At 41.3% G+C, this 15,541-nt stretch overlaps 1 protein-coding gene across 1 annotated transcript in view; it reads left to right on the forward strand.

Annotated features, from left to right (window-relative positions):
- Positions 1 to 15,541, forward strand: part of TAOK1 (TAO kinase 1) — a 169,684-nt gene that overhangs the window by 66,179 nt on the left and 87,964 nt on the right. Inside the window, exon 3 of the mRNA XM_073004795.1 lies at positions 1,733 to 1,957. Within this exon, the coding sequence (XP_072860896.1) occupies positions 1,826 to 1,957 (132 nt within the window). The 5' untranslated portion in view covers positions 1,733 to 1,825. The remainder of the gene's footprint in view (positions 1 to 1,732; positions 1,958 to 15,541) is intronic.

Genomic DNA, 15,541 nt, shown 5'->3' on the forward strand with positions numbered 1-15,541 from the left:
GTTCCAGCTACTTGGGAGGCTGAGGCAGGAGAATTGCTTGAACCTGGGAGTTGGAGGTTGCAGTGAACTGAGATTGTGCTATTGCACTCCAGCTTGGGCAATAGAGTGAGACTCCGTTTCAAAAAAGGAAAAAAAAAAAAGCCTGATGAAATCAATTTTGGAGTTTTTAAAAATTGCTGAATTTGAGCAAGTTAAAATAAAATAGCTAACACTTACTGTAGTGCTTATTATGCCAGAGTATTACTCTATGCTTTGATTTATTAACTCATTTAACCCTCCCGATTACACTATGAAGTAGATTATTTCCTCCTTTCTTCCTTTCCCTTTCCTTTCCTTTTCCTTTTCCTTTTCCTTTCTCCTTTCCTTTCCTTTCTTTCATCTAACAAACAGGGTCTCTCTCTCTCTCTGTTGCCCAGGCTGGAATGCCATGGGGTGATCACTCACTGTAACCTCAAACCCCTGGGCACAAGTGATCTTCCCGCCTCAGTCTCCCAGGTAGCTTAGGACTATAGGAGCACACCACACCACCTAGCTAATTTTGTAATTTTTTGTGTGGGAAGATCTTGCTGTGTTGTCCAAGCTGGTCTCGAGTTCCTGACCTCAAGTGATCCTCGCACTTTGACCTCTCAAAATGCTTGGATTACAGGTGTGAGCTTTCACACCTGGCCTATATTCATTTTACAGATTAGGAAAATGATATTACCTAATTTCAGAACTAGTGTTGCTGGAATTCCTATCTGGCAGTGTCATTCCAGAGTCCAGGTTCTGAAGCCTCTTAGTTATGACATCCAGTTTTGTTTTGTTTTGAGACAGGATCTCACCCTGTTGCCCAGGCTGGAGTGCAGTGGTGTGATCATAGCTCACTGCAACCTTGACCTCCTGAACTCCAGTGATCCTTCCGCCTTAGTCTCCGAAGTAGCTGGGACTATAAGTGCATGACACCACTCTTGACTAATTTTTTAAATTTATTTTTTTAGAGACAGGGTCTCACCATATTACCCAGGCTGCTCATGAACTCCTAGTCTCAAGCGATCCTTCTGCTTTGACCTCCCAAAGAGCTGGGATTACAGGCATGAGCCACTGAGTCTGGCTATGACAGCCAGTGTTAAAACTGGGTAATCTGATATAAAGGAATTGATAGGACAACTGCCAGGAAATTTTGTGGTTATCTGTATTTCTACTTATTTAATGAAACAGAGTTGATAAAGGGCATACTTTAATGTGAATCAGGTGAATCAAGTTTATGGCGAAACAGTTGTCTGTGTGAAATACATTACTTTCTCCCACTGTATTTTTCTCTGAATGTCTGTTAGAGTTGATTAATACACTGGCATATGGTATCTGAACAGAAAAGGAAGCTTCCTGTTGTTAAAAATACTGTGGGCACGTCTTGAGTTATTATGTATTTTTAAAATAGTCTCTTTTATATTCTCTATTGATGAGATAAGTGCATCAGAAGGGGATAAATTTTTAAGTATTGACTTAGCAAGCCTCCCAAGGTACAAAGATTATCTCATTTTTTTAAAATGCTGTATAGTAGGAATCTGTTTTTGAAGTACCATAGGTGTTTATGATGATGAAACAGGTTTAGGAGCTACTGCAGTAGTATCCACACTGCCTTTTCAGTGAAATTTTAGACACGAGAGAAATTTGTAGATCAGTATATGACCTTATACTAATTATTCTTAGCAGTTTTTGCCTTTTCTGATTTTTTTTTTCTATTTTTCTACAGTAGTTTATGTCAACGTGACTTCATTCATACAGATGAACCAAGGATCGGGATAGCAGTATAAAATTAGAATCAGACAGCTGACTGCTCAGCAGGATGCCATCAACTAACAGAGCAGGCAGCCTGAAGGACCCTGAAATTGCAGAACTCTTCTTCAAAGAAGATCCAGAGAAGCTCTTCACAGATCTCAGAGAAATTGGCCATGGAAGCTTTGGAGCAGTGTATTTTGTAAGTGTTAATGGCTTGATTTTAGTGACCAGCATTTACTTAATGTGCGCTCCTGACAGAGCAAAATACAGTAATGAAAAGCGATATAGGCCATAGTCATTTTATAGTCACTTGCATAGGTGGGGTGGAGAGAGAGAGAGAGAGAGTGAGAGCATGATTGAGTGAGAGTGTGTGTGTGTGTGTGTGTGTGTGTGTGTGTGTGTAAGATTCAAATATGAAAATAGTTTTATTTATTGAACTACTTGGATTATTGAAAAAATGAGAAAGAATATTATTTTGTGGGCCAGGCTTGGTGGCTCATGCCTGTAATCCTAGCACTTTGCAAGGCAAGGTTGAGTGGATCGCTTGAGCCCAGGAGTTTGAGACCACCCTGGGCAACATGGTGAAACCCTGCCTCTACAAAAAATACAAAACTTAGCCAGGTGTGGTGGTGCACACCTGTAGTTCCAGGTACTCAGGAGGCTGAGGCTGGAAAATCACCTGAGCCCAAGAGGCAGAGGTTGCAGTGAACCGAGATTGTACCACTGCATTCCAGCCTGGGTTACAGAGCCAGATCCTGTTGCAAAAATAAATAAACAAATGCATAAATAAATAGAAAGTAAGAATAAGAAAAAAAAATTATTTTGCTTTAACTTATGTGTTACTTTTTTAGAATTCTTAGCACACCTTTTTTATGAGTCTCATGGCTTGCATTGCTATAGAGTTAAATACTGCAAAACATAAACTTTGACTGATTTCTACTTCCATAAAGTCCCATTCAGAGTCAATCTTAGTCTTGTGGAGGTCTAGGATTATTATTTGACAGATATACCAAAGTCTGTTTCTTTTATATGCATTTGTATGTGTGCATGTGAGTTAAAAAAAATTATCAAATTTGCTATTTTAATTATCTTTTAACATTGGCACAAACATTACCACCATCTACTTCTAAAACATTTTCATCACCCGAAATAGAAACTCTGTATCCATTAACAGTAACGCCTATTTCACCCTCCACCCAGCCCCTGGTACCTGTAATCTCCCTTCATCTCGATGAATTTGCTTAGATATTTCTAGATATTCATAGAAATGGAGTGAAACAATATTTATTCTTTTGATTTCTAGCTTATATTATTTAACTGATTGTTTTTGAGCTTCATCCATATTGCATTATGTGTGAGAACTTCATTCTTCTTTATAGCTGATAATATTCCATTGTATGTATAAACCATAATTTGTTTATGCATCTGTTGATGAACATGTGGGTTGTTTTCACTTCTGACTAGTGTGAATGATGCTGCCATGAACATTGATTGATGTGTATCTTTAGTCCCTGTTCTCAATTTTGAGTATGTACCTAGGAGTGGATTTGCGGGTTCCTACAATATTCTGTGTTTGTTTGTGGAACTGCCAAACTGCACCACAGCAGTTGCACCATTTCCATTCCCACCAGCAATGTATGAGTGTTCCAGTTTCTTTACGTCCTCAACAGTGCCTTTTGTTTTCCATTATTTTTATTATAGCCATCCTACTAGATGTTAAGTGATATCTCATTGTGGTTTTGGTTTACATTTCCCTAATGACTGATGATGTTGAGCATCTTTTCCAGTGCCATTTGTAGATCTTCTTTGGAGAAATGTATATTCCTTTTCCCATTTTTATATTTGGGCTGTCTCTTTCTTGTTGAACTGTAGGGGTTCTTTGTTTGTTTGTTTTGAAAAGGAGTTTTGTTTTTCTTGCCAAGGCCGGAGTGCGGTGGCGCAATCTCGGCTCACTGCAACCTCCGCCTCCCAGGTTCAAGCGATTCTCCTGCCTCAGCCTCCCAAGTAGCTGGGATTACAGGCACCCACCACCATGCCCGGCTAATTTTTGTATTTTTAATAGAGACAGGATTTCACCATGTTGGCCAGGCTGGTCTCAAACTCCTAACCTCAGGTGATCCACCCGCCTTGGCATCCTAAAGTATTGGGATTATAGGCATGAACCACCATGCCCAGCCAGGGGTTTTTAGTGTATTCAGGATATAAAATCTTTATCAGATATATGATTTGCAAGTATTTTCTCCCATTCTGTAGTTTATTTTTTTTACTTTCTTGATAATTGTCTTTTGATACACAGGAGTTTTAAATTTTGATGAAGTCCAATTTTTTTGTTGTTCCTTATGCTGTTGGTGTCATGTTTAAAAATATATTGCCAAATTCAAGATCGTGAAGATTTATTCTTATGTTTTCTATGAAGAGTTTTATGGTTTTAGTTCTTTTTTTTTTTTTTGAGGCAGAGTCCCACTCTGTCGCCCAGGCTGGAGTGCAGTGGTGTGATCTCGGCTCACTGCAAGCTCCACCTCCTGGGTTCACGCCATTCTCCTGCCTCAGCCTCCCCCAGTAGCTGGGACTACAGGCTCCTGCCACCAGGCCTGGCTAACTTTTTGTATTTTTAGTAGAGACGGGGTTTCACCGTATTAGCCAGGATGATCTTGATCTCCTGACCTTGTGATCCGCCCGCCTCGGCCTCCCAAAGTGCTAGGATTACAGGCGTGAACCACCTTGCTTGGCCGGTTTTAGCTCTTATATTTAGGTCATTTATCTATTTTGAGTTAATTTTTTTTTTTAAATAAGGCAGAGTCTTACTCTGTCGCCCAGGCTGGAGTACAGTGGCGCAGACTTGGCTCACTGCAACCTCCACCTCCCGGGTTCAAGCAATTCTTATGTCTTAGCCACCCAGTTAGCTGGGACTAGAGGCACATGCCACTAACCCTGGCTAATTTTTGCATTTTAGTAGAGATGGGGTTTTGCCATGTTGGCCAGGCTGGTCTCAAACTCCTGACTTTAAGTGATCCTCTTGCCTTTGCCTCCCGAAGTGCTGGGATTACAGGTGTGAGCCACCACACCTGACCTGTTTTGAGGTAGATTTTTGTTTTTGTTTTTTTGAGACGTAGTGTTGCTCTGTTGCCCAGGCTGGAGTGCAGTGGTACGTTCTCGGCTTACTGCAACCTCCACCTCCCGGGTTCAAGCAATTATCCTGCCTCAGCCTCTTGAGTAGCTGGGATTACAGGTGCATGCCACCACACCCAGCTATATTTTGAGTTAGTTTTTATATATGATGTGAGGTAGAGGTCTAACTTCATTCACTTTGTTTTTTTGTTTTTGTTTGTTTGTTTGTTTGTTTTTTTGAGACAGGGTCTGTCACTCTGTTGCCCAGGCTGGAGTGCAGCAGAGTCATTATGGCCCACTACGTCCTCAACCTCCCTGGGCTCAGGTGTTCCTCCCACCTCAGCCTCCAGAATAGCTGGGACCACAAGTGTACACCACCAGGTCCAGCTAAGTTTTTTGCTTTTTTTTTTTTTTTTGGAAATGGGGTTTTGCTATGTTGCCCGGGCTGGTGTTGAACTCCTGGGCACAAGCAGTCCACCCACCTTGGCCTCTCCAAAGTGCTGGGATTATAGGTGTGAGCCACCACACCTGGCCCCAACTTCATTCTTTTGTGTGTGTAAATCCAGTTTTCCCAGTACATCTGTTAAAGAGACTGTTATTTCCCCCATTGAATTATCTTGGCATCCTTGTCAAATCAGTTGATCATATTTCGTACATTAATTTCTGATCTCTTAATTCTGTTCCGTTTATCTATATGTCTTATCTTTCTGTCACTACCACACCATTTTGATGACTGCAGCTTTGTGATAAGCTTGAGATCAAGAGGTTTTATTCCTCCAACTTTGTTATTCTTCTTAAGGTTTGTTTTAGAGCTCCTTGAAATTTCATATGAATTTGAGGATTGGCTCTTTCTTTTTTTCTTATTACCACTTTCCCGTTGACATGGCTTTTTTATTTTTGCAAAAAAAGACTTAGAATTTTGATAGGGATTGAGTTGACTCTATAGATCACTTTTTGTAGATCTATAGATTACTATGATAATATTAAGTCTCTAATCCATGAACATAGAACGTCTTTCTAATCTAAATTAAAGATATTCTATTTATATCTTTAATTTCTTTGAGCATTATTTTGCATTTAGTTATAAATGTTTCACCTCTATGCAACTTACTCTTAGGTGTTTTTTTTTTTTTTTTTTAGAGATGGAGTCTCACTCTGTTGCCCAGGTTAGAGTGCAGTGGCACGATCTCAACTCACTGCAGCCTCCGCCTCCCAGGTTCAAACAATTCTCCTGCCTCAGCCTCTCAAGTAGCTGGGACTACAGGCACATGCCAGCACGCCCAGCTAATTTTTTGTATTTTTAGCAGAGATGGGGTTTCACTGTGTTAGCCAGGATGGTGTTTTTTTTTTTTTTTTTTTTTTTTTTGAGACAGAGTCTTGCTTTGTTACCCAGGCTGGAATATAGTGGTATGATCTTCACTGCAACCTTTGCCTCCCAGGTGATTCTCCTGCCTCAGCCTCATAAGTAGCTGGGATTACAGGCACACACCACCACACTCGGCTAATTTTTGTATTTTTAGTAGAGATGGGGTTTCACCATGTTGGCCCGGCTGGTCTCGAATTCCTGACCTCAAGTGATCCGCCCAAGTGATCTGCCTGCCTCAGCCTCCCAAAATGCTGGGATTACAGGTGTGAGTCATTGCACTTGGTTATTCCTGGGTATTTTATTCTTTCAGATGCTAGTGTAAGTGGAATTACTTTCTTAATTCCGTTTGAAATTGTTCATTGCTGATGTATAGAAACGTAGCTGTTTTTTGTATCTTCATCTTGTACCCTACAACTCTGCTGAGTTTGTATGTTCTAGTATCTTTCTGTTTAACTCTTTGAAATTTCTACATACAGTATTATATCATTTGCAAATGGAGATGGTTTTACTTCTTTCTTTGCAACTTGAATGCCTTTCATTTTTCCTGTCTTAATACCCCGGGCTAGAACTTTCAGTACAGTGTTGAACAGCCGTGGTGAAAGTGAGCATGTTGTCTTGTTCCTGATGTTAGTGAAAAAGTCTTTTTAGCCTTTTACTATTGAGTATGGTGTTAGTACTGGGTTTTTAATAAATAACCCTTTATCATGTTGAAGAAGTTCCTTTTATTCCTATTTTTTTGAGTGTTTTGTTTGTTTGTTTGTTTGTTTGTTTTTGAGACGGAGTCTCACTCTGTTGCCCAGGCTGGAGTGCAGTGGCCGGATTTCAGCTCACTGCAAGCTCCGCCTCCCGGGTTGACGCCATTCTCCTGCCTCAGCCTCCTGAGTAGCTGGGACTACAGGCGCCCGCCACCTTGCCCGGCTAGTTTTTTTGTATTTTTTTAGTAGAGACGGGGTTTCACCATGTTAGCCAGGATGGTCTCAATCTCCTGACCTCGTGATCCGCCCGTCTCGGCCTCCCAAAGTGCTGGGATTACAGGCTTGAGCCACCGTGCCCGGCCTTTTTGAGTGTTTTTATCATGAAAGTGTTGGATTCTGTCAAATACCTTTTCTGCATCAAGCTGGGTCATGTGTTTTGTTTTTTTTTCTTCATGTTATTAATGTGATACATCAAATTGATTAATTTTGTTAGGTTAAATCACCCTTACATGTCTGGGATAAATCAAACTTCATTGTGGTTTATAATTCTTTTAATATGTTCTAGGTTTCCGTTTGCTAGTATGGTGTTGGGAATTTTTCATTCCACATTTGTAAGAGATGCTGGTCAGTAGTTTTCTTGTGATGTCTTTATCTAGTGTTGGCATCAGGGTAATACTGCCTTCATAGAGTGGGTTAGGAAGTGTTCCCCTCTTTTCTATTTTTTGTTAGAGTTTTTTAAAGATTGGTGTTAGTCTTCTTTAAATGTTTGGTAGGGCCGGGTGTGGCGGCTCATGCCTGTAATCCCAGCACTTTGGGAGGCCAAGGCAGGCAGATTACCTGAGGTCAGGAGTTCGAGAACAGCCTGGCCAACATGTCGAAACCCCATCTCTACTAAAAATACAAAAATAAGCTGAGTGTGGTGGCGCATGCCTGTAGTCCCAGCTACTTGGGGGACTGAGGCGTGTGAATCACTTGAACCCGTCCGTGAGGTGGAGGTTGCAGTGAGCCAAGATCATGCCACTGCACTCCAGCCTGGGGGATAGAGTGAGACTCTGTCTCAAAAAAAAAAAAAAAAAAAAAGAATGTTTGGTAGAATTTACTAGGGAAGTCATTTGGTTCTGAACTTTTCTTTCTTGGGAGGTTTTTGATTACAGATTCAATCTCTTGTGATAGGTCTGTTGAGATTTTCTATTTTCTTGGGTTAGTTTAGTTTGTAAGTTTCTAGGAATTTGTCTGTTACAGGTTGAGCATCCCAAATCTGAAAATTCAGTGCTCATTCGAGCATTTCAGATTTTGGATTTTCATACTGGAGATACCCAGCCAGTAAGTATAATGCAAATATTCCAAAATATGAAAAAATTTGAAATCTGAAACACTTCCGGTCCCAAGCATTTTGCATAAGGTATACTCAACCTGTAATGTTCTCATTTATAGAGACTATATCTCATATATAGTTCTATTTCTATAACATTCCCCCATTCTTTTCTTCTCTCCTTTTTTCTGTTTTATTTTATTTTATTTTTTTTAAGACAGAGTCTCTGTCGCCCGGGCTGCAGTGCAGTGGCATGATCTTGGCTCACTGCAACCTCTGCCTCCTGGGTTCAAGCAACTCTCCCACCTCAGCCTCCCAAGTAGCTGGGAATATACAGGTGCATGCCACCACACGTGGCTAATTTTTGTATTTTTTGGTTGAGATGGGGTTTCACCATGTTGGCCAGGCTTGTCTTGAACTCCTGACCTCAAGTGATCCGCCCACCTCAGCCTCCCAAAGTGCTAGGATTACAGGTGTGAGCCACTGCACCTGGCCCCACATTATTTTCTGATTTACTTACTTGCATCTTCTCTTTAATTCTGTTTGGAGATTTTCAGTAAAAGACTCTTAGTAAAAACTTACCATGTTCATGTAAAGGTAACATACCAACTTTAAAAACAAAAGCGTTGGGCTGGGCGCGGTGGCTCATGCCTGTAATCCCAGCACTTTGGGAACCCGAGGCAGGCGGATTGCGAGGTCAGGAGATTGAGACCATCCTGGCTAACACGGTGAAACCCTGTCTCTACTAAAAATACAAAAAATTAGCCGGGCGCGGTGGTGGGCGCCTGTAGTACCAGCTACTCCGGAGGCTGAGGCAGGAGAAGTGCGTGAACCTTGTAGGCTGAGCTTGCAGTGAGCCAAGATCGCCCCTCTGCACTCCAGTCTGGGTGACAGATCAAGACTCCACCTCAAAAAAAAAAAAAAAAAAAAAAAGCATTAAAGGAAAGAAACCATTAATTGTAATTATTTTCCCTTCAGGTAACCACTGCTAATATTTTATTTTCTTTTTTCTTTTTTTACTTTTTTTTTTTTTTCTTTTTGAGGTGGAGTCTGTCTCTCGCGCCTAGGCTGGAGTACAGTGGCATGATCTCAGCTCACTGCAACTTCTGCCTCCCAGGTTCAAGTGATCCTCGTGCCTCAGCCCCCCAAGTAGCTGGGATTACATGTGTGTCCCACCATGCCTGGCTGATTTTTGTATTCTTAGTGGAGACGGGGTTTCGTCATGTTGCCCAGACTGGTCTTGAACTTCTGACCTCAGGTGATCCAGCCGCCTTGGCCTCCCAAAGTGCTGGGATTACAGGCATGAGCCACCGCACCTGGCCTCACTTTAAATCTTTTCAGCTTTTAACATAATATGTGTATATCTCCTGTCATCCTAGTTTGACCAGGACACTCCCAGTTTTATCAGTGAAAGTCTTATGTCCTAGAAACACCTTAGTCCAGGGCAACCTGAGATGTTTGGTCATCCTATATCTATCTATAACACATAATGTTTAATGTGTATTCTGTCATTCACTATGTATTTTCTAAAACAGAAGCAAACAATATTGTTACGTATTTTGCTGTATTGCCCATTTTTTCCTATGTAATCATACATGTATTTGATATACCATAATTTGCTTTTTGTCATTCGATATGATTAGCTATTTAGGTCATTCCTCCCCCCGCCTTTTTTTTTTTTTTTTTTTGAGGTAGAGCCTCACTCAGTCACCCAGGCTGGAGTGCAGTGGCGCGATCTCGGCTCACTGCAAGCTCCGCCTTCTGGGTTCACACCATTCTCCTGCCTCAGCCTCCCAAGTAGCCCAAGTAGCTGGGACTACAGGCGCCCGCACCACGCCTGGCTAATTTTTTGTATTTTTTTTTAGTAGAGACAGAGTTTCACTGTGTTAGCCAGGATGGTCTCAACCTCCTGACTTCGTGATCTACCCGCCTCGGCCTCCTAAAGAGCTGGGATTACAGGCGTGAGCCACTGTGCCGGACCAGGTCATTCCTCCCCCTTTTTTTTGCTATTAAAAATAATGCTGTGATGAACATCACTATATTTTCTTGTGGACATTTTTGCCACTTTGGAGGGAAAAGGAATAAAAGGAGAGTAAGGCAGTGTGAATAACCTAGAATATAATGAAAAAGGATATTACACAGGAGAGGACTAAAGGGAGCTTTGAACTGTCGGTTATTAAGAGTTACAACACAGTAAGTAAAGCCATATGGTGTTAATGCCCAAATAGGCAAAGAGAAGAGTGAAACCAGAAACAGTAATAGTACAATATATTAATTTAAAGAGCCTTTTTTTGGGAAAATATTTTATTGCGTTTGTCCATTGGGTAGTTTCTTATGCAGGTACACACATACACACATGCACACACACACAGATAACAGTTTCTTTATTTACTTACAGGAATTAGCTCACTTGAAATGTGGAGACCCAGGGAGGAGTAGTGCTGTTTGGGTCCAAAAACCATCTGCTGCCAGAATTTCCTCTCCCTCAGGGGGAGGTCAGTTGGTTTCTTAAGGCTTTCAATTGATTGGATGAGGTCCATCCACATTATGGAGGGCAGTCGGCTTTACTTAGAACTTACCAATTTGCTATTTATTTATTTATTGTTAGACAGAGTCTCACTCTGTTGCCCAGGCTGGAGTGCAGTGGTGCAATCTCAGCTTACTGCAGCCTCCACCTCCCGGGTTCAAGTGATTCTCATGCCTCAGCTTCCCAAGTAGCTGGTAGCTGGGATTATAGGCGTGTGCCACCATGACCAGCTAAATTTTTTTTTTTTTTTGAAACAAAGTGTGGCTCTGTAACCCAGGGTAGAATGCAATGGCGCAATCTCGGCTCACTGCAACCTCCACATCCTGGGTTCAAGTGATTCACCTGCCTCAGCCTCCCGAGTAGCTAGGATTACAGGTGCGCGCCACCATGCCTGGCTAATTTTTGTATTTTTAGTAGAAACGGGGTTTCACCATGTTGACCAAGCTGGTCTTGAACTCCTGACCTCAAGTGATCCACCCGCCTCGGCCTCCCAAATTCCTGGGGTTACAGGCGTGTGCACCTGGCCTGAGTTTACTGATTTAAATGCCATCCAAACAATGCCTTCACAGAAACATATAAATAGTATTTGACTAAAGATCTGGGTAACATGGACTAGCCCAGTTGACAGATAAAATTAACCATAACAAAAGGCCGGGCACGGTGGCTCACGCCTGTAATCCCAGCACTTCGGGAGGTTGAGGCAGGCGGATCATGAAATCAAGAGATCAAGACCATCCTGGCTAACACGATGAAACCCTGTCTCTACTAAAAATACAGGAAAAAAAAAAAAAAAAAATTAGCCAGATGTGGTGGCGGGTACCTGTAGTCCCAGCTACTCAGGAGGCTGAGGCAGGAGAACGGTGTGAACCTGGGAGGTGGAGCTTGCAGTGAGCTGAGATTGCGCCACTGTACTCCAGCCTGGGCGACAGAGTGAGACTCTGTATCAAAAAAAAAAAAAAAAAAAAAAAAAAACCATAACACTGTTGTATGATTACTCCACAGTTCGTTTCTCCATTCTTCTGTTGGCAGAAAGCTCCACTGTTTACAGTTTTTGGCTATTATGAATAAAGTTGCTGTGAACAATTCATGTACAGTTATTTTTTATGGATGTTTTCATTTCAGTAAATATCAGGGTTGGGGTTGGTGAGTCATTGGGCAAGTTCATGTTAGTTTTATAATCAATTCCCAGATGTTTTCATCAAGAGGTAGAAATTTTACACTCCCATCAGCAGTGTATGAGAATTTGGTTTGCCCTTTATCGTCTCCAGCATTTGGTATTGACAGTCATTTTAATTTGCATTCTGATGGGTGTGTAGTAGTATTTCAATATGGTTTTGTTTTGTTTTGTATTGTTTTTGTTTTGAGACGAAGTCTCGCTCTCTTACCCAGGCTGGAGTGCAATGGCACGATCTTGTCACACTGCAACCTCTGCCTCTGGGTTCAAGCATTACTCCTCTCTCAGCCTCCCCAGTAGCTGGGATTACAGACATGCGCCACCACAGCTGATAAGTTTTTTGTATTTTTATTTTTTGCTTATTTATTTTATTTTATTTTATTTTTTTGTGAGACAGAGTCTCACTCTGTTGCCCAGGCTGGAATGCAGTATTGCGATCTTGCCCTACTGCAGCCTCCGCCTCCTGGGTTGAAGCAATTCTCCTGCCTCAGCCTACCAAGTAGCTGGGATTATAGGCATGTGCCACTACGCCCAGGTAATTTTATTTTATTTTTATTTTTTACTTTTTTGTATTTTTAGTAGAGACAGGGTTTCACCATGTTGACCAGGCTGGTCTTGAACTCCTGACCTCAAGAGATCCACCTGCCTTGGCCTCCCAAAGTGCTGAGATTACAGGTGTGAGCCACTGTGCCCAGCCTAATTTTTGTATTTTTAGTAGAGATGGGGTTTCACCATGTTGGCCATTTATTTAAGGAGAATTTGTAGATTCTTGAGCTTCTGCTTTTCAGCTTCCTCTTCTGAGATTGTGCTTTTGTTAGCTTCTAACTCTGGCTTCTGTCTCCTCAGCCTGGCTTTCTTCTTGGACTGTTTCCTTTCACAAATTCAGAGATGAAGCTGGAGTAAATTTGGAGTTCATTTTGCATACTGTTGGTTTTTCAAGGATTGTAGTCTCTAAAGTTATGGCTGCGTTTGTTGCTATTTGGTAATTTTATATAATTGTTTTATATATATTGCCTGCTTTGTCAGCTCACTGCAAACACTGCCTACTGGATTCAAGTGATTCTCCTACCTCAGCCGAGTAGCTGAGATTACAGGTGCCTGCCCCTATGCCCGGCTATTTTTTTTTATTTTGAGTAGAGATGGGATTTCACCATGTTGGCCAGGCTGGTCTCGAACTCCTGACCTCAAGTGATCCACCTGCCTCCCAGTTACAGACATGAGCCACCACACCCGGCCTCATTCTTTTTTTATGGCTGAATAGTACTTTGTATGTATGTACCGCATTTTCTTTAACCATTTGTCTGTTGATGGACACTTAAATTGTTTCCAGCCTTGCCTGTCATGAATAGCACTGCAATAAACATGAGAGTGCAGATATCTCTTTGATAATACTGATTTCCTTTATGTTGGGCGTATACCTAATAGTTGGATTGCTGGATGATATTTGGTAGCTCTATTTCTAGTGTTTTGAAGAACCTCCATCCAAACTCTTTATCGTAGTGGTTGTGCTAATTTACATTCCCGACAATGTATGAGGGTTCCCTTTTCTCCACATCCTCACTAGTCATATTATTTGTATTTACCTGGGCTTTTCATATATCCTTCTGTAAAGATGTGGTGTTTTGGAGCAGTTGGTCTTTCGCTGTTATATTGGAAAGTTTTGAATTTCGGCGGGTTTTTCTCAGACCTCTTTAGGCCTGCCTATATGATCTACAAAGTGGGGAAAGTAATGTTTCTTACCCTTTTCCTTTCATTAAAGAGACTAAGTCCCATCTTGGCAAAATATCAATGATTTAACTTTTTCAAAATAAAACTATAAAATTGCATTATCCCAATTCTAGAACTTTGTCAGTAGTCTTTTTTTTTTTTTTCTGAGATGGAGTCTTTCTCTGTCACCCAGGCTAGAATGCAGTGGTGCAATCTCAGTTCACTGTAACCTCCGCCTCCCAGGTTCAAACAATTCTTCTGGCTCAGGCTCCTGAGTAGCTAGGATTATAAGCATGTGCTAACACACCTAGCTAATTTTTGTATTTTTAGTAGAGACGGGGTTTCACCATGTTGGCCAGGCTGGTCTTGAACTCCTGACCTCATAATCCATCCGCCTCGGCCTCCCAAAGTGCTGGGATTACAGACGTGAGCCACTGTGCCTGGCCTGTCAGTAGTCTTTTTTTGACGAGTATGACTGAAGTTGGTATGTCTAGGATCAAGTATATAGTGGGAACTAAAGATGCAATGGGAAAAAAGAAAGATAATCAAGGGCTCTTGAAATACCTACTACATTACTCTAAGAAATATGGGCTTTATTCTGAAGTCTTCAGGGAGCCACTGAAGTACACCAGAAATATTTTATTTCCATTTGTGAAACAAAATTTACTCTTGTATTAATGTAGAGGAAAGGTTGGCATGTATCAGATCGAAGCAGAGAGACTGATTAGGATGCTTTTGTAATAATTTAGGAAAGAAATGCGGAGAGCTTAGTTAATAGCAGTGAGAGTGGAGAGGTGAGTAAACAGTTGAGAGTTAAAGTTTAAATCGGTAGAATGAAGAGCATTTATATTCTGATAAGATAAGGGGTGCATGTGGTAGTGTCTCACTCCTAGAGTAGAATTATTATTATTATTTTTCTTTTTCTTTTTTTTTTTTTTGAGATGGAGTCTCGCTCTGTTGCCCAGGCTGGAGTGCAATGACCGGATCTCAGCTCACTGCAAGCTCCGCCTCCCAGGTTTACGCCATTCTCCTGCCTCAGCCTCCCGAGTAGCTGGGACTACAGGCGCCCGCCACCGCACCCGGCTAGTTTTTTTGTATTTTTTTTTTTTAGTAGACACGGGGTTTCACCGTGTTAGCCAGGATGGTCTCGATCTCCTGACCTCGTGATCCCCCCGTCTCGGCCTCCCAAAGTGCTGGGATTACAGGCTTGAGCCACCGCGCCCGGCCTAGAGTAGAATTATTAAGGAGAGTGAGAGGAAGTGATTCTCTGTTGTTTGCACTTCCTTATGTGATAATTGCTAAGATTCTTCTACCCAAGCTGGATTATTTCAGAGAGCTGTAGTTGAAGGTCTCATAGTCTCAGAAATAAGATTCTAACAGGACAACAAAAACAAATTGTTCTAAGTCAGATATCTGGAGCTGGTTTAGGAGAGACTCGGAAATTAGGCATAATGTGTCATCCTGGATTAGAAAAAAAATTCCTGTAAAGAGCATTACTCAGACGTTGGTGAAATTTGATGCGTATTATGTATGCATCTGGATAATGGTATTATATCAGTGCTGAATTTTCTAAATATGGTAATTGTACTTTGGTTATTCATGAGAATGTTCTTGTTCTTAGGAGATGCATGAAGTGTTTTAGGAGTAAGGATCAGAATATCTACTTTCTAATGGCTCTTTAATTATAAAATAATGATAATGGTAACAATATGTATATTTAGATAGAAAATTTCAAAGGAAATATGGCAAAATGTTAACCAATAATTTTTCTATAGACAGGGTGAACAAACTACAGCCCTGACACCAAATCCAACCTGTGATGTGTTTTTGTTCAGCTCCTAAACTAAGAACAGTTTTAACATTAAAAAAAAGAAGAATGTGCAACATAGATTGT

Source organism: Chlorocebus sabaeus, chromosome 16 (genome assembly GCF_047675955.1).
Source record: "Chlorocebus sabaeus isolate Y175 chromosome 16, mChlSab1.0.hap1, whole genome shotgun sequence".
In the NCBI taxonomy this organism is placed as follows: domain Eukaryota; kingdom Metazoa; phylum Chordata; class Mammalia; order Primates; family Cercopithecidae; genus Chlorocebus; species Chlorocebus sabaeus.